General features: G+C 40.9%; 1 protein-coding gene across 1 annotated transcript in view; it reads right to left on the minus strand.

Annotated features, from left to right (window-relative positions):
• The window catches only part of ACTN2 (actinin alpha 2), a 66,476-nt gene that overhangs the window by 28,333 nt on the left and 15,168 nt on the right, over nt 1-22,975 (minus strand). Inside the window, exons 2-6 of the mRNA XM_038533826.1 lie at nt 11,073-11,187; nt 10,036-10,155; nt 9,220-9,306; nt 4,374-4,461; nt 2,669-2,747 (exon numbers count right to left, since the gene is read on the minus strand). Coding sequence (XP_038389754.1) covers nt 2,669-2,747; nt 4,374-4,461; nt 9,220-9,306; nt 10,036-10,155; nt 11,073-11,187 — 489 coding nt within the window. The remainder of the gene's footprint in view (nt 1-2,668; nt 2,748-4,373; nt 4,462-9,219; nt 9,307-10,035; nt 10,156-11,072; nt 11,188-22,975) is intronic.

Consider the following 22,975-nt stretch of genomic DNA (forward strand, 5'->3'; position numbering starts at 1 on the left):
TTCATGATTCCAGAAGAAATCATGAAACCTACATTTTTCCAGATCTGGAAGGTGATCATGGAGAATATTTAGTACAATGCTTTTGTTTTGAATATAAGAAAATTGATGGGTGAAGAGAAGGCAACATGCCAGTTGGTGAAACTTTTAGATCCCCAAAGAATGTCACAAGGTGGCAACAAAGCAAAAATTATGCTTCTAGGATGCCAAAGACTAAAATTGTAAATCAAAAGTAGGAGGAAACTTTTGTTCTTAAGATTACATTGATCTTCACTGTAAAATTGGTTAAATATATACATATATATTTACATACAAATATATATATGCTATAATAAAATAAATTTAACCAAAATTCTGAAAAATTTAAAGACTTATTTAACATTTCTTGTTTTGATCCACTTCAGAGATCATTATAAACCTGAAATGGGATGGGGATTGGAAAGATAGATCAATCAGAAAAGGAATGTTAGTCCAGGGATGGCTTCAATGAATTTTAACATCAAAGCCATATTAAATATTTTAGAAACTGCAGCCCTTTGCAGAAAGTACATTTTAATACGCTGAAGCAATTTCAGAAGTGCAGGCTTTCACTCATGAGGGCTCAGTGAAGAAATCCAAACAAGCTTCCTGGCCTCACAGAATATACATTTTTTCAAGTAAATGTTTCAACAAAGCATTCCATTAGAAGCAGCCATATGATAATGTCAGGTGTACCTGCATATTTTATGCATATAATTATAAGCCCAAATTGCTGAGCAAAAGTCTTTCTGTTTTAAATATATTAGAAAAATTTTAATATTAAAAATAGATTGATTCTGAGACTCTGGGAATCTCATCTATACTGTAACAGAGAGAGATAAAATGAGGCAATTAAGTATTTCCTTGGCTCAGCTACTGGCCACGAGACCTTGGGCAGATTTCTGAATCCCATACTTCTTTCATTACTGGGATAATAACAATACCTACTTCATCACTGCATTATATTTCACTGTGCACTGTCAAGACTGAATGAATATACATGTATATGTAACATACACATAATAATATGTATATGTAACATACATATTAATATATAATATACATACTAGAATAGACTAATATACATATATAAGTGTGTGATATATCCCTATGTCACATACATATTAATATATGATACATACACAATAAATATATGTATTTATTCATAACAGAATCTAATCTAGAGCTGTATAAGTATTAACTGCTATTGATAATTACCATCATTTCTCACTCATCTTAGCCAATTGCCACAGGTCTGTTGACCATTTGTAATAAAAATCAACCATTATAAAATGCTAATGAAACTAGTTCGATCTAGAACAACCCCTTCATTTTGAAAATGAGACAGAGATTCACTGAAAAGATATACACCATCTCCATGTTTGAGACATTCCAAAATAACTCCAGAATAAGAGCATGTATGCTTTGAAAAGTTGAGGAACCCTGGCAACTTTCCATTACAGAACTGTAGGATTCATCTTTTCATACAAGTAAATTCTTTTTTTTTTTTTTTTTTTTCATACAAGTAAATTCTTGATGAGCTACCTTGTAGTCATCAGAGACAGGCTAGGAAGTGAGGTGATGAGCAGGTGACAACTAAAAAAATGGCAAAAGTGACCTCCTCCAACGACCATGCACATCACACAGGTGAGGGCAGCATGCAGCCAGATTCCACACCAAAACACAGCAATTCAATGTGAACAGCCAGCTGAGCACAGCAGCAGCTAGAATCATCAGTTGTAGGAATGTTTTTGGGGCAGACAACACTTTTAGTCCTAAATCTTTACATGTCATTATTTCTAGGGCCGCACAGACTGTCTACCACAGGATTGAGAAGGAGCGTGAACAACTTTTTTCCGTCATAGATTACATTTCTAAACTACTGTTTTAGAGAAAGAATTCTGAGACTATTTGAAACTTAAGCACGCTGAAGCTTAAGCTTACAGAGAGAATTAAAATTTCCTCAAGTTGCATTTTCTAAAGAGAGCAAAACCAAAACCTTTCCTTTTTAAAAAAAAATCTTTTTAAAAGATTTTTATTTTTTTAAGTTATCTCTTGACCCAATGTGGGGCTCAAACTCAAGAGATACATGGCCCTCTGACTGAGCCAGCCAGGTGCCCGCAAAAACTCTTGGCTAAAGCTACAACTAATATCATCAATTGATAGCAACATAATGATAAAGTATCCCTTGTGTGAGAAGTAAGTTAATCAGTTCTGAGTAAAAATGTCTGCAACTAAAACCTTCAAGGAAGGTAAAGGGAATTTAAAAAGAAGGCTAAGAGTATTTGAACCTCTCTCTCCCCCTAAAAACCATATATGTCCCCTTCTCATGTTTACAATCTGGGAATGTAAAATCTCTAAGAAACATCAATAAAAACCTTCACTGTAAATCAAGCCCAATCGACATGTGGGCCAGAAGGGTAACTTAGCCTTGGGTCCTGTCCCACCCTAATTATTTAATATTAGTAACTAATTCAATATTAATAGAAGTGTTTTCCTGGCTGCCATTTCCTTCTGCCTGGTGTGCCAGGCTAGCTGGGAACCTCGGCCAGTGGCAGCTGGTATTTGAGTGAGTTCAGTGCTGATGTGCTCATTTTCAGAATGATGTGCTGAGGGGCAGGGTGGACACTGCATGCCAGGCCCCCAGAATGACCTTGTTAAGCTTTGAGTAGTCAATGAGGTCGGGCCGGTGTCTGTGGATGAGCGCACAGAGTCCAAGGCCATCCTTCCAGCTGCACAACAGTCGAGAAGAAAGGGAATACATGTTAATAATGGAGAGAAAGTAGCAGCAAGGGCATGCCCTTGGTCAGACAAAGGACTGAAATTTGGGACACAGTGTCCTGCTATCTGACTTAATGCACTTCCTCCCTGACCCAGTGACCTTCTGATCACTTCCTTAAACATCAGTCTTCTTTCCAGGATCTTTCTAGGGTCTGCTGAACTCCTCTTCATTTACAACTTCAGGCCTACCTTTGCCTGGGACTCCTCCCTGTCTCTGGGCCCCTCTACTCCATCTCTGCTTTCCTCCCTGGTCCCGATCCCCTCCTCCCTCTCTGGAGTCTCTAAAATGGACCCTATATTGGGTCTGCCCAATAGACACAAGGATATCTATCCTGAAATGTCCAGAACACACTCCCCCCAAGATCCTTAGTACACTTAAAAAGTCGCTATCAGCTCTCAGGTCTTCCTGTGTCTTTCTTCACAAGGTTCTTTACATGTTTTTAAATAAGGCAAAGACATGTAAACACCCGAGGGACTCAGCAAGGAGGACCTGGATTCCCAGTCTGTTTCCCCAGAGACACTCAAGCCAACTGTTCTTTAGAAAGCCCCAGGCTTTGAGCTTGCCAGTTCTGACGAGGGGTTCAACGAGGTCTGGGAGTGGGGGTTCTGTTCCTCAAAGGGTCAGGGGGAAGAAAGAAACCCAAAAGCCCAGGGCTACACAGCTCATGTGCTTGGGCCAATCTTGGGCCCAAGGAGGTACAGCAAGAAGGTCAATGAGAAGCGGGCAGGTCTGCAACTGGTTGACTTTCACACTGGCAGGATTACCTTCTCTTTCGTGATTCCTTATATCCTCGAGACAACATGTCATAGGAACAGAGACGTTTTCTTTCCCAGCTTCGTACACTCAAGACCTGGCTTAGTACTTGGGATGTACTCTATAATATTTGTCTACCCAGAAGAACCTCTCCCATTTTTCCTTGTGGCTCATCCTCACCCTCCATTTTGCTGACTATCCATGATGGCTAGAGACCCATTTATATTTCTGGGTAAGCCACCATCTAAAGGGTGAAAATACAGACAACTCTTTGCCTCACAAATGATAATGACAGAAAACCTGCATGATGAGGAACCCTGGAGCAAGGACAAAACCACACTCAGAGTATATTTAGGTTTCATTCACGCAGGTTGCCATCATGTTACACACGTGTTTTCTACTTCTCTCAAATCCCAGCACACAAAACTGGCCAATGCATTGTCTTTCCCAGTGTAGACAGGACATCGGAGGAACATGCAGACTCTGCCTTGGCATCCTTCTCGCTGAGAAGCCACACCAGCCACTCCCACCCCCACCCCAGCACCAGGTGAAGGCCACAGTGAGGCACATTCCTACATCCCCAAATTATGAGGACGTGTTAGGGTGCTTATCAATACTATGCTGTTTTACCAGCACCTCAAATCTTAATCAGATGGGTTCCCCAGAGAGATCTTAAGCATCAGAGATTCTATAACCTTGGTTCCACTGCATCAGAAAACACCTCTCAGACACAAGCTGGAACACACTTGTGTGTGACCACTACCTTCCAGCCATCTGAGGACTCCAGTAATAACAGAGGAATCCCAGAGCCCTGGTTGCTCACCTGGTGTGGAAGTTCTGGATGTTCACATTTCTGTAAGGGGCAGTTTTCCTCTGACACCAAAGCAACAGACCTTCTTTCGCAGAGGTTTCTGTAATAAGGGCCAAAAAGAAAAGTGTCCACATGGAAGAAATACTCACTACTTCATGCACCCAACTCCTAGTCACTTTATAAAGAGACCTCCCCGGGGGCCAAAAACCAAATGTATCATCTCTTCCCATGGTCTCTGCCAAAGGGCAGGAGCAGGACACTGCTCCCAGGAACTGACTTCTGATGACACTGCCAACGCAGGAGCAACTGCAAGTTATGGCATCCTGGATGTAAAATCAGACTTCAGGGCACCTGGGTGGCTCAGTAATTGAGCGTCTGCCTTTGGCTCAGGACATGATCCCAGAATCCTGGGATCGAGTTCCGCATCAGGCTCCCCACAGGGAGCCTGCTTCTCCCTCTGCCTATGTTTCTGCCTCTCTCTGTATGTCTCTCATAAATATATAAAATCTTTAAAAATAAATAAATAAAAGCAGACTTGAGGGATATGGGTGATTTACCATTTGTTTACATGAAACTAAAAAATCTGGGTTAAGACTTCACTAACCTGTCACTCGATTCACTATGCTCTTAGGTCAATGGAATTCACAGAAGCCAGTGTGTCTCAGATTTACTCCCTTATGTGGTGATTTTTATAATACTGAAAGGCTTTTATGAGTGTCTTTCAGGTTTGGCCACTTGGGTTTTGACCAAGTAGAAACAACAACAGTCCCTTCCCCCCCCCCCCCCCCCCCCCCCCCCGGTAACCATGACAATGTGCAGCTCAGATGTCCTGCTGCTGGAAGCTTAAGACAAGCTGCTCCATGCTGGATGCACCCCTGCATTCCCCAGAGGCCATAACTCCTCATGCTGCTCCAAAGACTGGGTATGAGGGGGCACTAGAGCTGGGCCATTTCTGCATATGTAGGGCTCCTCTGGAAGCGACCATGGCTTAAGGGCTCTCCATCAGCCTCGCTGAATGGGTCTGAGGGTCCCATCACCATTAAGACCCTTCTCCCTGCAGCCCTCCTGTTCCTTCTTCAGCACAAGTGTTGGCCAGCTGCACTAGCCTGATGGCTCTCTCAGCCATTTCTGGTTCTTCACAGGCATTTCCCCCAACAAATCTTCTGCATGTCTGTTATGGACTGAATATTTGTGTTCCCCCACTTCCCTGAATTCTTATGTTAAAGCCCTGACCTTATTTAGAGATGGAACCTTATTTAGGCCATTATGGTTAGATGAGGTCATGAGGGTGGGGCTCCCATGATGGGATTAGTACCCTTCTGAGAAGAGACACCGAAGTGCACACTCTTCCTCTCCCTCTGCCACGTAGGACCTAGCAAGAAGACAGCCATCCACAAGCCAAAATGAAGGTCCTTATCAAAAGCTGACCATAATGACACCCTGATCTTGGACTTCCAGCCTCTAGAAACATGAGAAAATAAATTTCTGTTGTTCAAGCCACTCAGTCTACGGTATTTTGTTATAGCAGCCCAAGCCAACCAAGACAGCATCTTAATACTCCTCTGGCACTGGCTTCTTGGACCCAAAGTATATACACATCCAAACAGCCCCTCCAAACCACTCCCCAAATCTAGGATCCTGCCTGTAAGTAATTGTTAATTCAGAAAAACCCTATAAACGTGTGGACTTTTGACTAACAATGGGTCCTGGTCTTCCATTTTAGTAAGGGCTTAAAGTTGATTTTTTTTTCTGTAAAAAGTATTCTGTAATTATTTATCTAAATTGTCCATTCTAGTCAGACTTCCCTGTGTCCCATAATCCAGTTGAAATAAACAGATTCCCAAACTTTCATGTGATATAGGACTAGGTGAATGACTCCTATTCATGTCTCTTCTCCAGAAAACCTTATTAAGAAAAACAACTGAAAGTTCTAATACTTTATTCAAATATTAACTGATAGAAGTTTTCAAAAATGGAAAACTTGTTTTTCTGCCATGTACATAACTGCCTGCCTTTGGCATCCTGACTGATGTAATCAGTAAGAAATTATACATCAGGAGGAAAGAACACACTGCATTTTTTATTTTTTATTTATTTTTTAAAAAGATTTTTTTTATTTATTTATTCATGATAGTCACACAGAGAGACAGAGAGAGGCAGAGACATAGGCAGAGGGAGAAGCAGGCTCCATGCAGGGAGCCCGACGTGGGATTCGATCCCGGGTCTCCAGGATCACGCCCTGGGCCAAAGGCAGGCACTAAACCGCTGTGCCACTCAGGGATCCCCACACACTGCATTTTTTAAAGTTTAAATGAAATTTAGGCTAGAAAGGTAAACAGAGGTGAAGTTGATCAATAAAATCTCATAACTGCTACTGGAGTTTAAATTTGCGAGTCACTGAGTAACACCTAATTTCTTTCTAAATATGACTGGATGCTCTTAGCTGATAGACATCAAAGTATTCTCATTTAATTGGTTAATCTAATAAAAAACAGACTCTTTCCCACCCTTTGCCCATGTTTGGCTTTCCTAACCAGGCTAACAAGGCTGTGCCTACTAGGTACCTGGCTGTGGTATACCCCAGTCTCCGTAAGGATAGATTAAATCTGGAACTCGGCCATTTGGTGCATGCACACATACATCCACACACAAAACCCTGGTCGTGGGTATGAAAAGCATATCCTAAAACAGGTAGTGCCATTTATCATTTCATTACAGAATCCCACCGGATGCTCCAAGGAACCCCACCTGCACACATCGGGACCACCCTCATTAGCAGGCATATTAATCTCTCATTTTAATTCCTGGAAGAAATCCATCATTCTGTTGAAGGAGATTGGCTCCTCAAAGAATTCAATCATAATAACAATGTCTTTTTCCACATGATACACATTATTAAAACAAACTAAGGTCATTTTTCTATAGACTTCCAGAAATAAAGTGAGGTTGTTAAGAAATAATTCCAAAAAAGTAAAATAAATAAAATAAAAATGTAAGTTAACCAACTACTTCCTGAAAGACATCTACTTAGAAGAGATCTAGTACTTTGCTAATCAAATTTCCACTTTTGAATGTTTAATTTCTTAGTCTTTTTGAAAGCAGATTAATGTAACTTTTATTGTGGTATTTCATAAAATATTGTGACTTGATTATCTTATTTTGGGCACATTAATAATCATTTTAGGGAAAATGAATAATGGATAATACCACTCACAGCTGCGCTTGAAACAGAAGTTAGTTCTAAATTAATATTATCACTAACTTAAATTTTGTAACCAATCAGAAAAAACCTGAGGTCAAGTTCACCTCTGTAATATTTGTGGGAAAAGGATTCACTAGTCTAGCAAATGCAACAGCGTGAACAGGATTTTTACAAATAGTATTTGTTCTTTAAGGTGGACTCAACTGTTTAAATATGTAAACTTGGAAGTTTATAAAATTGGTAAAATCATTACAAATTACTGTTTTTCCTTTAATAAAGCAAGAACTTTTAAGAAGCATCTTGTTATTTTCACTAGAGTGAAATGAATGTACTTTAATAAAAGTACACTGTCATGAAAGTTTTCAATTTCATACTGTTTATTAGTTCAAGCTGGCTGTCATTTCTGAGCCTGAATTATTGAGATTTTAATATCATTATATCTAACTTGGATTTTTAGATGACACAAATGTGGCTTCTGTGCCAGAAGGGAATAGTCTAAGTGGGTCAGAAAGTCCCTTATGGGTAAATACTGTAGGCTTCATGCAATCTGACCCAACAGTAGATAAATTATTGTTTTTTAATATTTGTTGGTAACATTACTTAAAATGACTAGCATCAAGGGGTACTCCATACTCTGGGCAGATTTATATACAACACCTGCCCAATACCTCACCATTCAGTACCCAGTTACCTGTTAGGTGGTGCAAAGGTACAGATAAGATGCTGACTGGTTGGACAATTCAGACTGCCTTTAAAGAGTCCTACAGCTATACATTTTGTGATTTGAGGGCTAAATTGGCAAAGATCTAATTTTAAGAATGTCAATTTGACACTTTTCAACAGTGCTGAATTTATCAAAATATTTAGGAGTACAGTAGGCGTAAAAGACTAAAGATTTTCATCTTCAGTGGCAGTGCCAAGGACTATGATTCTATTATAGTGACAGAACAGTTGTTAGGCCAAAAGATACAAAAACAATAGAGATTTTATTAACAGATCAAAAGAGATAGAGACAGAGAAGAAAGGAAGGTAGGGAGGGAGGGAGAGAGGGAAGGAGATGGGAGGGTGAATGAATGAACTCAGATTTCAACTGATTGTTTTTTTGCACCTGGAAAAAAAAATGTTCCAACTTTGAGTCTACAGAACTGTTATAGTTGGGAACCTACTGGTATAATAAGCAATTAAAAGCTCAAAAAAACCGCTCATTTTAAAAACCAACTTCTGTTCTGAACATGTGCTCATCTTTCCAAAACGATTCCACCCCCATGAATGAAACAGTATGGCTGGGGTCTTTCCCATACAAATATAAAATCTGTGAAAACCCAACTCCCATAGCTTTCATTAAATCATGTAAATGACTGTTCAATTTCACAAAACCCTATTTAAATTTTACTTTAGAAACTCAATTTACAGGGGATCCCTGGGTGGCTCAGTGGTTTAGTGCCTGCCTTTGGCCCAGGGCGTGATCCTGGAGATCCGGGATTGAGTCCCACATCAGTCTCCCTGCAGGGAGTCTGCTTCTCCCTCTGCTTGTGTCTCTGCCTTTCTCTCACTCTGTCTGTCATGAATAAATAAATAAAATTAAAAAAAAAAAACTCGATTTATAAATCCCTCTAAGTATCATAATACAATCAGATTTTCAACCATGTCTTTTACCTTCAACTGAGATATCCTGAATAGCAAAGCGAAGGATAATGGTCCAGATCATACCCAGTGTCATCTTTACATTGCCATCCACAATTTCTTTAGAAAAGAAAAAACAACAAATTAGTGTAAAGATAACATAATTAGGACATAAATTTTTCCTGTTACTTGTACATTTCCCGTAAGTTTTTACGTCAGAGCTATTGGAAAAAATACATAGACATACAAAGACCAGTTTATGTTTTTAGAAGTGTCACAGTGGGTCTGGTTATACAATATTCATAACCAAATGTCTCTGGTTTAAGTGAATTCTGAGTTAATAATAAGCACAAATCTTGCAAACACATGATCACTGAAAACACCCCAAGAGTTTCTGAAGTTTAAAGAGTGGAAAGGCCAAGGTTCAAAGTAACCAAGTATGGAGAACTTGGTTTCACCTTGCTTCACTCATTTTCATCCTGATCCTTCCAGCACCTCACAGGTCTCAGCTCTTGTCAAACCCACCAGGACTCCCAATCTCCCAGAGAATGAAGATGTTACTTGCTTCCTATCAAGGAGTTCTTAAGGGTCTCCAGGAAGGTTAAGCTCTTTCTCATCCGAGTAATCCATTTGAAGAAGACAGCATTATATCTGACTCTATTCTTTACAATTTATTCTAGAGCCTGGTCTGCCATTCATAGTGTCTTTTGTTCTCATCCCTGCACCCCGAGCCTCCCAGAAGCCTGACATGACGCAAACATGAGAAATGATGGGAAGAAGGCCCAGCTACCCTCCACTGTGGTGAGGTCAGGGTCACAGTCAGAGTGATTCCCATCACCCTTCATTTACCTTCAGCCCCGATGGACACCAGTTTCACACCTTTGCTGGCTATGTAATCCAAGGCTTTGTTGACATTAGCAATTTTGTGGAATCGCATTTTTCCTCGGTCAGGTTTGGGCAGCCTTTCCCCTGTTGGATGAAGAAAGAACAGCGTAGACACAAGAGAAAGTAACCCCCCTGACACGGAATCGAGATGCCAAAAGTCTGACTCCATGCTTCCTTAAATGGAAATAGTTAAGTGACTGTTTCTGATGGGTCTCTGGCTTCAGTAAATCATAGTACAGAGGGGCCAAGAACCAAAAAAACTTTCAAGACCAATGGACCAGCGCGGAGCCATATGCTTTTCAGATCTGCTGGGACAGTCTGGTTTGGTCTCCAAGCTGACTTACAAAGGAGTACAGACGAAAGCTGGGTGGTATCCCAGAAGCCTTTGGAGTGGTTGACCAGTTATTAGAGGAAGTCATGACAGCCTGGTCCAAATCACAGAAGTGGCTGCCAGGACTCATGGCAGACACCTGATTATGAAGATATATGGATTAGGTCAGCCTTGCCATCATCCTCCCAGTCACACTTCTCCGAGGGTGATCCCTTCTCTCATCCAAAGTCTAAACCAGCCAACTGAAGTTCAGGGCAAAACATAACCCCTCTGGGATCTGAGCACATGTTTTCAGAGTTATGCCAACATGTATACTGGCTTTCTGCATGAAAGACAATGTCTGGGAGGTGCAGTCGCTGTGCTAAGAGCCAAGTGGGCAGCATGGTGGGTAGTCGCAGACATGTGATTTTTTTCTCTTGTTTCAAGATGGGCAGTGCAAACATTATTTTAATAAGTCCATTTTAAACAGAATTTACTCCTTTTTCAGAGTAGAAAAACAACTCAAGGCAGATTACTCTTTGGAAAGGTGTTCTTTGCCAATAATACCATGTTCTTGCCCAGCCAGGTTCAAAGGGACTTCTGATCCAGCCACCTCTAAATAGATGCGTATCTAGAGCTCACACGGACGTGCAGGGCAAGGTAGGACAACTATGCAATGCCCAAGACCAACCTGAGATGACTTCCAGAAGCAGCATGAGCTTAAGGCCATTCCTGAAATCTTCCTCGATGTTCTCAATCTGGGTGCCAGCTTTCCTTAGGTGGGAATTACACCAGGCAGTGAAGGTCTGCAACAAGAACCAAACACTGCTTGGCACAGCCCCAGCAGCCATCAGCCACCCGCCCCCCCCCCACCCCAACCTCCACACACACAACACTCAACATCATACATATTCTGGGGGCTAAGAGGTTGGAGTTCCTTAGGTCTTCTAGAGCAAGCAGACTGAATTTTGTGGAAAGAATGACTTGAGGCCTAAAAGTAAGATTTTAGTAGTTTTCCCTTTAGGGGCCAAAAAAAAAAAAAAACCCAAAAAACAAAACAAAAACCCACATATTTATTTAATATAACCACCCTGAGAGATTTCTGCCTTCACTTTAAAAAAGTACTATGTTCACACCTATGCCTTCACCTTCTGAAAATTTCCTGCTTTACAGGAAACACAGTAAGAGTGTGTTTCTTCCCTGCATACAACAAAAATAAGCTTGTGTGCAGAATGGATAAATAATGTTTAAATAATGTTCATAATGTCTTACTGTAGAGCAGAGGGTGGGTGGTTTTGTGTAGTAGAAAGGCAAAGAGATGAGGGACCCAAAACCACTAATTATCTACATCTTAGTTTATCCTGAGCGCACAACAGTGTTAAGCTAGTAACTAAATCAATTAAACCAATTTGCAGATAGTCGATCATTAGAAATAATGATAATAATAATAATAGTAATAATGACCTCATACTGGCATATGCCAGGCCCTGGGCTAGACCCTGGAATTTTTTTTTTTTTTTTTTTTTTTTTTTAGACCCTGGATTTCAAAGACAATTAGAAACAGTCCTGCCATGGACTTTCCATGTTAACATGGCTTACATGTTAACAAATTATGAAGACAAACTTCAGTGGAAAAATGGACTATGTATTAAGTGGCATCCAAAGTCATTCTGTTTATTTTTCAAGCTGCTTTTAATTTGGCTTCCACTTGTGTACTATTTCCTGCCAAAACCATTTTAGAAGGGCTTCTGGCAGCTGCTGGCTAAGCATGCAAACTGTCCCCTTGTGTCACAACAGCTGTGGGGCTCAAGAACAAAGTCCCCAGCATGTTACTCTGCGAGGAGATACACAAATAGGGTCCGTGTTAGAGAGGAGAAAACAAATCCCTAAAAAAATAGACAGCTTCCATGCAAGGCCACAAAAAGAGTTTCCATAAAAAATTATGTTCCTAAAAAATGAAGATTTTTCAACTCTGACTAGCAGTCACTTATTTCAATAAATATGCGATGGCATTAAGTTTGATGGCAAAAAGAGAATGGAGGCATTTTCTTGGACATAACGATAATTCATTTTATTCTGAGGGCCTAAAGGAATAATTATTTCTCCTAAAACACCTCTAAATTTTAGTCCATTCTAAACAGAGCAGACACTCGAAACCATATACTCTGGTATATATACCCCCAAATGATATGGTAGCCACTAGCCATGTGTGGCTATTGAAGTGTAAATTAACTAAAATTAAAGAAAATTTAAAATTTTAGTTCCTCAGCTGCATAAGCCACATTTTAAGTGCTCAAAAGCTCTCTGTGGCTGCCGCTACTGAGCTGGACAGGGCCCATACTGAACATTTCTATCATCACGGAAAGCTCTATGGGACAGAGCTGCTCGAGATATTCAAACTTTGGTGTTTGAAGCTAAGATTGTTACAAAGAGTCTGTCACTTATTCATTTCAATATTAATTTTATCTATTTACTTTTTGAATAGGTAATGTGTTTCCGTAGCTCAAAATTCAAGTGCCACAAAATAAAAAGTGAAAAGTGTCCATCTCTTCTTATTCCCAGGTACCCAGTTCCTTTCCCCAGAGGGAACACATTCAGTTTTGTATATTATCTCTTCAAGGATCTTCGATACATATATACACACACAGATACACACGTCTTTTTTTGTCCTCTAATATATATCAGAGTATACACAGTTCTGCACCTGGATTTTTTTCTTTTTTTTTTTAGCCATTTAAAAAAATATAACCTAGAGGTCATTTCGTATCAGTACAGATCTTTCCGTTTTATGGCCGCATAGTATTCTGCTGTAGTGCAGATACCACGTTTTATGTGACTAGCTCCCTGTGGATGGACATTTAGGTTGTTTCTAGACTGTTATCTTTCAGTAAAATACAAGTTAGGCCCCGTTTTCAGCAAGCAAAACTACTTTAAACATTTTTTTTAATTGACAATACTAAGACTAATTATATACCTAAACTTTTGGGAAAGGCATAAGAAAACAGGTTGTGACTTTTAAAAATGGAATTGACAAAAATAATGGTATAAAATATGTGTAGAGTCACTTTTATTTAGATTCTACTTTAAAATGAGCAACTACTGCTAGTACAAACTATCTTATCCTGTTACCATGTTACTTAAGTCCCTTCATAATAAAAGTATCAGAACACTTCTGGATATAACCCCAAAGCTGCTTGTGAGATCAATACAAGCTTCCTGACCCCCTTAGGAAATACAGGGGAAGTCTGTTTGATACTACCTTTTTATAGGTATTTGCACAGTGAAGGTAATTCACCATGGGTGATTATTCCTTTGTGCAAATCCAGAGAATGAATTTAATCTAAAAAGTCAATTTATTTAGTTAAGTCTAATGAAGTGTTCCTATCTTTAAAGAGTGCTCCTAAGAGCCAATGAAGGTAGTAACTAACCAACTTAAGAAAAAAGACCCCAACAGCTCTAGGATAATAGCTTGCAAAGAAGCCAGTGCACTCTGAAGAGGAATTTTAAACTTTATTGGAATGTTTAATTTTCATTCTATTTACAGTGTTAATTACCATGGCCTATGGAGAGTGCTCTTATGCGTTTCAATCATCTGGGGTTTCTGTGAAAAGCCTGCTAATTGTGGAGGAGACAAAGCAATGAGGGCAAAAGCAAAACATTTTACCTGAAGGCTTCTTTGTGGCTGGTCTTGCTACTTGAGAATAATATGCACCTTTAAAGTCCATGGGAACTAAATCTTAAAGGGTGAACACGGAATGGAAGTAGGTCCTCATGGCTTTAGGGGCAGGCTCCTTGGGTCAAACCAGACTACCAAACCAGATGTTTTTTCTTAAGAGAAATGGTGCTCTGTGAACCAGATGCAGCCCACCAAGGAAAGAGGCCACAGGGTCCACAAGCCATGGCTCAACCCAGAAGCTGCTCAGTCACACATAAAGTTCTCCAACCTCCCCTCCTGCTTCCTCTACCTCTCTCCTGAAGAACACCTCACTCTCTGCTCCTCTACACCTAGGGATAAAACCCAGTGCTTTCTGCAGCTCGAAAATAGGGGCTGCAAAAAACAAAAAACCTTTCAGAGCCATACGAAGAGAACCAAGATGGGACGCCACAGATCCATGTACAGATGATCCTAGTTGGACTTAACAATTTTTTAACTTCACAACGGTGGGAAAGCCACTCACATTCAGTAGAAACCATACTTGAAATTCTGAATGTGTATCTTTTCCCAGGTGAGCACAGGGTACGATCCCTTCTTGTGATGCCAGGCAGGAGCAGCAGCTCCCAGGCAGCTGTGGGATCATAAGGGAGAACAATCGACACTCTTTACCAATATTCTGCACCCATACACAGGCCTTCTGTTTTCCACTTTTGGCACAGTATTATTCAATCACGAGATAGACAACACTTTGTGATAAAACTAGGTTTGTGTTAGATGCTCTTGCTCAACTGCAGATGAACATAAGTGTTCTGAGCACGTAGGTGGGCTGGGCTGAGCTATAATGTTCGGTAGGTTATGTGTCCTGAATGTGTTTCTGACTTAAGATATTTTTAACTTACAATGTGGTTATCCAGATGTAACCCCATCATAAGTCAAGGAAGAGGTGTACTTCCAGAAGAGAAAGGCTGATATTTGTAGTTCTTATCACCTTCCAAAGAAGCTCACAAGAAAGCTAAGGGAAAGGATGTTCAGGACATGCGAGAAAAGATGGAAAGGCAGTGGAAGGCGTGGTCTCTACATGTATATTCCTCAGACGACAAGAGCAAATGTCAGTGCCTCTTCCTGAAACAAGGAATCACAACCCCTGAGGCACTGGCCAGGATGCTGGTCCTATGGGCACAGACTGGTCTCCCTGCCCTGGCCATGGCACTGCAACTCTGCAAGCAACAGGATACAAAGGAGGTAAAGGCTGTGTTTCTGTGGCTTGTAGTATTATGTTTTCATGCAGAAGTCTGAAGGATGCTCAAGCTATCCACAGTCCCTCCTCCATTATATTCCTGAACATAATCTAGAGGCCCAGAAAACATTCCTCAACACCCAAAACATGGGAGTTGACAACAATACCAGCTGGAGGAGTTTCCCAGGGGTATCGTTAGCAAGGACTGTTAGTCTTGTACACTGGCAGGTGAGTCCATTCCTTTTTTCCTGGAGAACTTACTGGCAAAGTCCCTAGTTCACAAGAACCATAAGACTATTTTCTTTCTCTAAGTCAAATCTAGGACAATTAGCACAGCATGCTTAATGGCAAAAAAAGCACCATGTCCTTATTGGCATATTGAGATAAGCCTGTGTTACTGAATGATATACAAGGTTAATTAAGCCTATAGACATAACAGCCTACATTGTGGACTTTTCCACAGTGAGAAGGGAAAAAGGTCATTTAATCAAAATGAGTAATAACTGTGGTTATTTACATAACACAAGTTCATACCTCTACCTGGAAGAGATTATTGCCCAGATAAAGAAAAAAAAAATCAATTTTGAGTCTGACACTCAATCTGAGTCCATTTCATGATAATTATTAATTCTTTCAGCAATAAGGTTCTAAGCCTGGTCTGTCTCCTGTAAGACTAAACTGTTCAATTCACTATTCTATTTTCTTCAAACAAAAATATGGCAAGACAACATCTATAAATTTCCTTTCTACTTTTTAAAACTAGCTTTCCTTCTGATAATAATGACATAAGATACTAATTTCAGATCACATTTCCTGAAATGGGTACTCAGAAAAACTTATGGGGTTTTTCTTAATGAAGTAGAACAGGGCCCACTACACCTGGGTGGCTCAGTGGTTGAGCATCTGCCTTTGGCTCAGGGTGTGATCCTGGGGTCCTGGGATCGAGTCCTGCATCGGGCTCCCTGAATGGAGCCTGCTTCTCCCTCTGCCTATGTCTCTGCCTCTGTGTGTGTCTCTTATGGATAAATAAAATCTTAAAAAAAAAAAAAAAGAAAGGGGATCCCTGGGTGGTGCAGCGGTTTAGCGCCTGCCTTTGGCCCAGGGCGTGATCCTGGAGACCCGGGATCGAATCCCACATCGGACTCCCGGTGCATGGAGCCTGCTTCTCCCTCTGCCTGTGTCTCTGCCTCTCTCTCTCTCTCTCACTGTGTGCCTATCATAAATAAAAAATTAAAAAAATTAAAAAAAAAAGAAAGAAAGAAGAAAGAAAGAAAGAAAGAAAGAAAGAAAGAAGAAAGAAAAGAAAAGAAAAGAAAAGAAAAGAAGAAAGAAAAGAAAAGAAAAGAAAAGAAAAGAAAAGAAAAGAAAAGAAAAGAAAAGAAAAGAAAAGAAAAGAAAAGAAATAGAACAGGGCCTGCTGAGGGCTGGGACATTTGGGCAGAGGCACAGCATGAAGCTCAGGGTGGGAGTGGTGGAAGTAAGGTCTGCAGCAGCTCTTAGCTTTCAAGCCTGCCAATTACAACACAGCATTGTCTGTCAGATCCAAAACAGTTTGGGGGCACCGTGAGAATGTTCTGTGATTTTGAGACTGTCTATAGCTTGCTTTCCTCAGTGAGGAAAGGCATCAAGGGGCTCGCCGCATCGACCCTGGCCTATGTCCTGTGGGGTGGGACAAGGAGGCCCCAGGTAAGCAGCAGCAGTGAGCCCCAGGAGTGGGGGAGGACCAGCCTGTAGTCATGGCTCAGAACTCATTCTATTTCTGACTCTGACACCATGCAATTATTTGTCCTTCATGCCCTGACACCTTCCCAGCTACAAAAAAAAAAAAAAAAAAAAGAGAGAGAAAGATAATAATTGTCATGATCAACTCCATGAAATAGTTCAAAAGGTTATCAGGAGGAGAAGAAATAGAAAAGCTGGCCAGCCAATACCACCTATCACATTGGTTCTGAACACACTCTCATGTACAACTACGAGAAACTGCTGTGGTTTAAGGTGAATTTCTAAAAATGCTCCATTTATTTTCCTATTTGCAATAATCACTTTCATAGTGTGTTATGCTCCACCTCATAGATTCCTAATTTGGCAAGACTCCTTCTAATCACTTCCCAGACTTTTGAAAATATTTGAAAAGTAAGGAGGTGGGAAGCATCTAGAAAGCTGTACACATTTGCAAAATCTCCAGTTAAGGCAGGAGAGGAGGCCAGAGCTGTTCCTCTGAAGTTACTGTGATTGTGGCTTTAGTATTTAAAAAAGAGACACTGCCCTCACAAGGAGCAGAGAGCCCACGGCACAGAGAGGCAGAAATTCCTGCCCCACAGGGCAGGCGGAAGCAGAACATTCAGGTTTGCTACAAAGCTTCACAATCCCCTCAGCCAAGAGATCCTGGTCCACACGCCAGGTGAGGACATGCACTAGGTAAGCCACACAATGGGCCCCTCCAGAATCACGTCAGCAGCATGGCCTTAAATGTAAATATTCAGACACATAACCATCTTGTAAAACCATTAAGGATACTCTCTGGATCCGGAAGTCACTCATGGTGAGGACTGGTCAGCATAATCATCTGATCTGGAAAAAATTGCAAACCCTCTAGGCTGCCACGTGCCCAGGTACAACTTTCAAGGAGTCACACAAGATTTGAAAAATTCAACCAGAGAGAGAAGCATGTAAGCACTAAAGTGTTCATTCCAAGGATCCTGCATGTGCTACACCAATTTTAAGATGTCCTGGGAGCCCATCTGGGGCCCTAAGAGTTGCATAACCAGGCATCTAACCGTACGGTGGGCTGCCCTTTCCTTCTCTGCCCACAAATCTCTGCTTCATCTCCAAGATCCTATGTGATAACACAGTGCAGTGTAGTAAGCGCCCCCCCGCCGAGATCAGCAGCCCTAAAATCTGAAGCCTGGCTCTGTGACCCACTCAGCCTCCGGTGTGGGCAGGACAGCTCCTCTCTCCCATGATTGTGGCTTCCCCCAAGGAAAGTATGTGGACCTAATTCAACTAGTTGACTGTGGTCTCGAATGAAAGAGAATGCAAAATATTTCACCAATACAGATGCCATCGAAACCAAAGAACAGAGGTCAGTGATGGCAATTCAAAGAAACCTGAGGTGCTTTGCGGTTTAACTCAAAAGGGAATTAAACCAGTGCATAAGGAGCACCTGGGTGGCTCAGCGGTTGAGTGTCTGCCTTTGGCTCAGGTCATGATCCGGGGATCCTGGGATCCAGTTCCACATCAGACTCCCCACAGAGAGTCTGTTGCTCCTTCTGCCTATGTCTCTGCCTCTCTGTGTGTGTCTCTCATGAATAAATAATAACTTAAAAAAATTAACCACTGCATAGAAAAAATAGCCTACAGTCACAATTTAAGTCTACTTGAGCATAAGAGATACTCCACCTCCAATAACTAAGCATAAACATGCTGTTGCTTAGCACATTTCATAAACTGTTGCCGTATACAGACAGAAAAAGGTGACTAGAAGGTCTGGGATCCAAGAATCCAGAAAGATGCCAGGTCTTCATCTTTGCCTGATTTACCCCAAATATTCCCACTGCTGTTCAGAGGACAAAGAGCATCATTAGCACATCTTAACTTCCTTCAAGGAACAAGGGGTTCACAGCCTTAGTTCTTTTGCCAATAGTGGTAAAGAGGTTTGGCCATGCATTTTTTAACATTCCCACAAGACCATTAATATAAAAGGCTACATTTGAATCAGGACTTGGTTCAAAATACACGAAGTATAAGGAGCCCCGAATCAACTCTGGTACAAAGGCAAATTCCATTACATTCCACTGCAAATGGCAGGCCTACACTGGTTTCTCAGGCCTTTGTATCCCTGCAAGCATACCAATTACAAGTCAAAGAAGCAAAATGACCATAGTAGCATCTGACCCTATCTTGTTCACCTTTGTGTCACCTAAAGAACCCAGCTACCAGCAGGCGTACCTGTATTCACCCAGAAAGAACCAGTACCTATTCAAATTTTCAGTAAATAGTAACAATTTCAAACATTAATAAATTGGAACCTCAACAGTACCAAAGTACTGCTCTTTTTTCTTTTTTAAGATTTTATATATTTATTTATTTAAGAGAGAGACAGAGAGATTGAGAGAGCCAGGGGAGGAGCAGAGGGAGAAGGACAAGCGGACTCTATTCATTCAGGGCACAGAGCCAGACTCAGGGCTCGATCCTAGGACCCTGAGACCATGACCTGAGCCAAAATGAAGAGTCAGATGCATAACCGTCCGAGCCACCCAGGCACCCCTAAAATACTGCTTTTAATTTGAGTTCCAGGGATACTCAGAAATACAAAATTAATTACTCAAAGTAAGAGGGGAAAAAATGAGGCAGCTTTTTCTGGTTGATTCACCCCCAACACATTCTGCCAGCAAGCAGGGCTTGGGGAGGTCTATGCAAAGTTAGGATACCTGGCAATCTCAAATTGCAGGGTAGGAGAACCCACGAACAGCTCAAGGGGAGCTGTCATTGCTAGAGTCATTTAAGGACGTGGTAAGAGAGTGGGAAAAAATACTGTCAGAAATACCCGGTGTGTGACAGCACCCAACACTCTAAAAATGCTGGTGCAGGTGACTCATGTGTAAGCAGGGGTCTTTGCTTGTGTCAGATAGTGCCTGGAACAGAGTGGCACCAATACTATTTGTTGAATGGGATATGATTTGTCAGACTTTCCAGGACAGAGTAAAGAAGATAGCAGCTGGACTTTTTTTCTTGACTGAAAAAATTAAAAAGACTGAGGAGTTAAAAAATCTGTATCTGCTTAAGTTCCATGTTTTTAAAGATTATTATCATGTCAAACTTAATTGCAGAATCCTTAAATGTTAAAAGAGACTGTAATCTTGCCAAAAAAAAAAAAAAAAAAAAAACCCTTGTGAATAATAAAAGACAACCCCATGGCTGAGGGCATCTAAAAATAGAGTCAGGTTAATGGATGATTCTTTAAGTGGGTAGGTTAAAGATGACTCTGCCAGCACTTGAAAAGATAGTTCTATCCACATCTGGTTTTAATCAGAATTTCTGAACTGTGAATTTTAGGTGTCAGTCCTCAGGCTCATAAGAATAACTACTGTTTAGGTCCTGGGCTGTTAGGAATACATAAGAAAGGTGCTAAAAGCTTGGAGACTGCCTAACAGGGAAAAAATGCTTTTCAGGTTTTTTAACAAAGCCAAATCTAGCCCAGACGGGTTCCAGTTTGAGCAGTGGCCTCTCTGGTAGGTACCATCTCCTCCATAACTTACAGAAAGGATGGATGATTAAAGTTATGGAATTTGGAATGATGTCACAACAGTTAAGGCTAATTTATATACAGAAAAGTCTGGGCTTCAGTGGGAAACCTATTTATCAGTTACCGCACCCCTTTTATGCTATCCTATGACATGTAAGTCACAGATAAAGGAGAGCAGCAAAGGTAATTCTTGCCTCTAGACAAGAAATGGATTCTGCACGGCACAGGGACAATCCTTCCTCCTGGAGAAAATCTTCTGCTTCCATTCAGCCATTTGTTTCGCTATCCCTCATCTATTAATATGTGCCTATTCTTTGGATTTTCTTTTGACCTGCTTGTAACTCCTCTCCAGACGTTTCATTGGTAATGAGTTAAATGACATCTTTAGCATTTGTTCATTTTTTAAATCTGTGTGACAGTCACAATTTGCACCTTTATTTAATAATGGTCTTTGAAAACTTTAGGCTTTCAGGTCTTTCGTCTCCACAGAGGTCAACATTCAAATACGCTTAAAGTATCCACTGTTTTGATCTAAATGCTACTGATTTCAGTGAAGAGAACCAGTAACTGATACACAAGAATGATACACGGAACTAACTAAAGTCTGATTTGCTGATCTTAAGTTATAGAATGCTTCCCTTGTCCTGTGAAAATGACAACTGTCTCGGCTTACTGGATGCCTTTTCTATGTCAAAGCCTCCATTTAAAGTCTGATACGTGTCCCTGTGTTCCCTCTTATCCAAATCACCAGAAAGAATACTGGGTTTGGGCTGAATTATTTAGCACTTTTCCTGTTCCATAAAGATCTTACATTTATCTAGAAGCTAAAGTATTTCCATCTGTTAATTTCCTCCCTGCTCAAGAAAAATTCCCACAAACATTTTATCACCACTTACAGGAGTTCTCTTATTACTCACACTCCTAAATCTTATTTCTCAGCTGCGATTACTCATGTCTTCATCTCTATTATCGGCAAGGCATGTGAGGCAACACAGCAAGGACCTCAACCACTTCTCTGATCTGATGATTCTCAGTATTCATTGCACTGAGCTACCTCTACTTTCATTCCAAGGACTGTTTTAAAATTCTTGAAATGGGTGCCTAGGTGGCTCACTCAGTTGGACATCTGACTCTTGGTGCCAGCTCAGGTCATGATCTCATGGGTCGTGAGATCAAGCCCCAAGTGAGGCTCATGCTCAGTAGGGAGTCTGTTTAAAGATTCTCTCCCTCTGCCTCTCCCCACACTTGTTCTCTCTCTCTCAAATAAATAGATAAATCTTTTTAAAAATTTCTTAAAGGGGCACCTGGGTGGCTCAGTGGTTGAGTGTCTGCCTTTGGCTCAGGTCATGACCTGAGGTCCTGGGATCGAGTCCCACATCGGGCTCACCACAGGGAGCCTGCTTCTCCCTCTGCCTGTGCCTCTGCCTGTGTCTCTGCCTGTGTGTGTCTCTCATGAATAAATAAATAATTTTTTAAAAATTCTTAAAACAACATTCTTATATAAAAATTATAAAGCTTGGGATCCCTGGGTGGCGCAGCGGTTTACCGCCTGCCTTTGGCCCAGGGCGCGATCTTGGAGACCCGGGATCGAATCCCACGTCAGGCTCCCGGTGCATGGAACCTGCTTCTCCCTCTGCCTGTGTCTCTGCCTCTCTCTCTCTCTCTCTCTGTGTGTGTGACTATCATAAATAAATAAAAATTAAAAAAAAACTCTAAAAAAAAATTATAAAGCTTATTTTAAAAACCTTTTATTAAAACAAGCTCTAGCATTCTCTCTTCTAAACAACGGTTAGCAAATGATCTTGATGAAACTCCCCATTTTAACTGTTAAGTGGAAAAAATGAGCAGGTTAGAAAATTGTAGATTATTCCCCAACTATTTTAGGGCTGGAAGCATATGTTAAACTAACCAAATCAAGTATCTTCAGAGTCAAAGTCTCAGTCATTTTTGCTCTAAAAGTTAAAAAAAAAAAAAAAAAAAAGTGGCAAGCTCAAAGAACCACATGAAAGCTCTCAGTGCTCAGTCATCCAAGCTTAGAGCAATCCCTAGGCCATGAGCCTGACTTAGCCACTGGCCAGGAGTTCTGTGGGGTCACACCTGCCTCCCCCAAGCTGGCACAAGCTACATGGAGAATTCTTCTGAGGACTTTCTGGTAAGCAAGCATTTAAGGCTCCCAACAAACAGCCTTATATATGATTGATCCTGAGCTATGCTTCCCAAAATAACTTGTTCTCTTGGAGGATAATTATGTGCAAGATGTGGCTCTGTGACAGGGCAGACCTAACTGTTGCTTGGTTTTAGGCAACAGCAACATTTATTATACTTTCATTATTCTCTTCTTGAGGATGAATTCAAGCTACCCTTTAAAAAAGCAAAGGGATGTTTCCCTCCTCGGCCCATCCCAGCAACTAGGGAAACAGCTTGTAGGACGTAGACAGCAAAATAAATATCCCTTAA

The sequence above is a fragment of the Canis lupus genome, chromosome 4 (genome assembly GCF_011100685.1).
Source record: "Canis lupus familiaris isolate Mischka breed German Shepherd chromosome 4, alternate assembly UU_Cfam_GSD_1.0, whole genome shotgun sequence".
In the NCBI taxonomy this organism is placed as follows: Eukaryota; Metazoa; Chordata; class Mammalia; order Carnivora; family Canidae; genus Canis; species Canis lupus.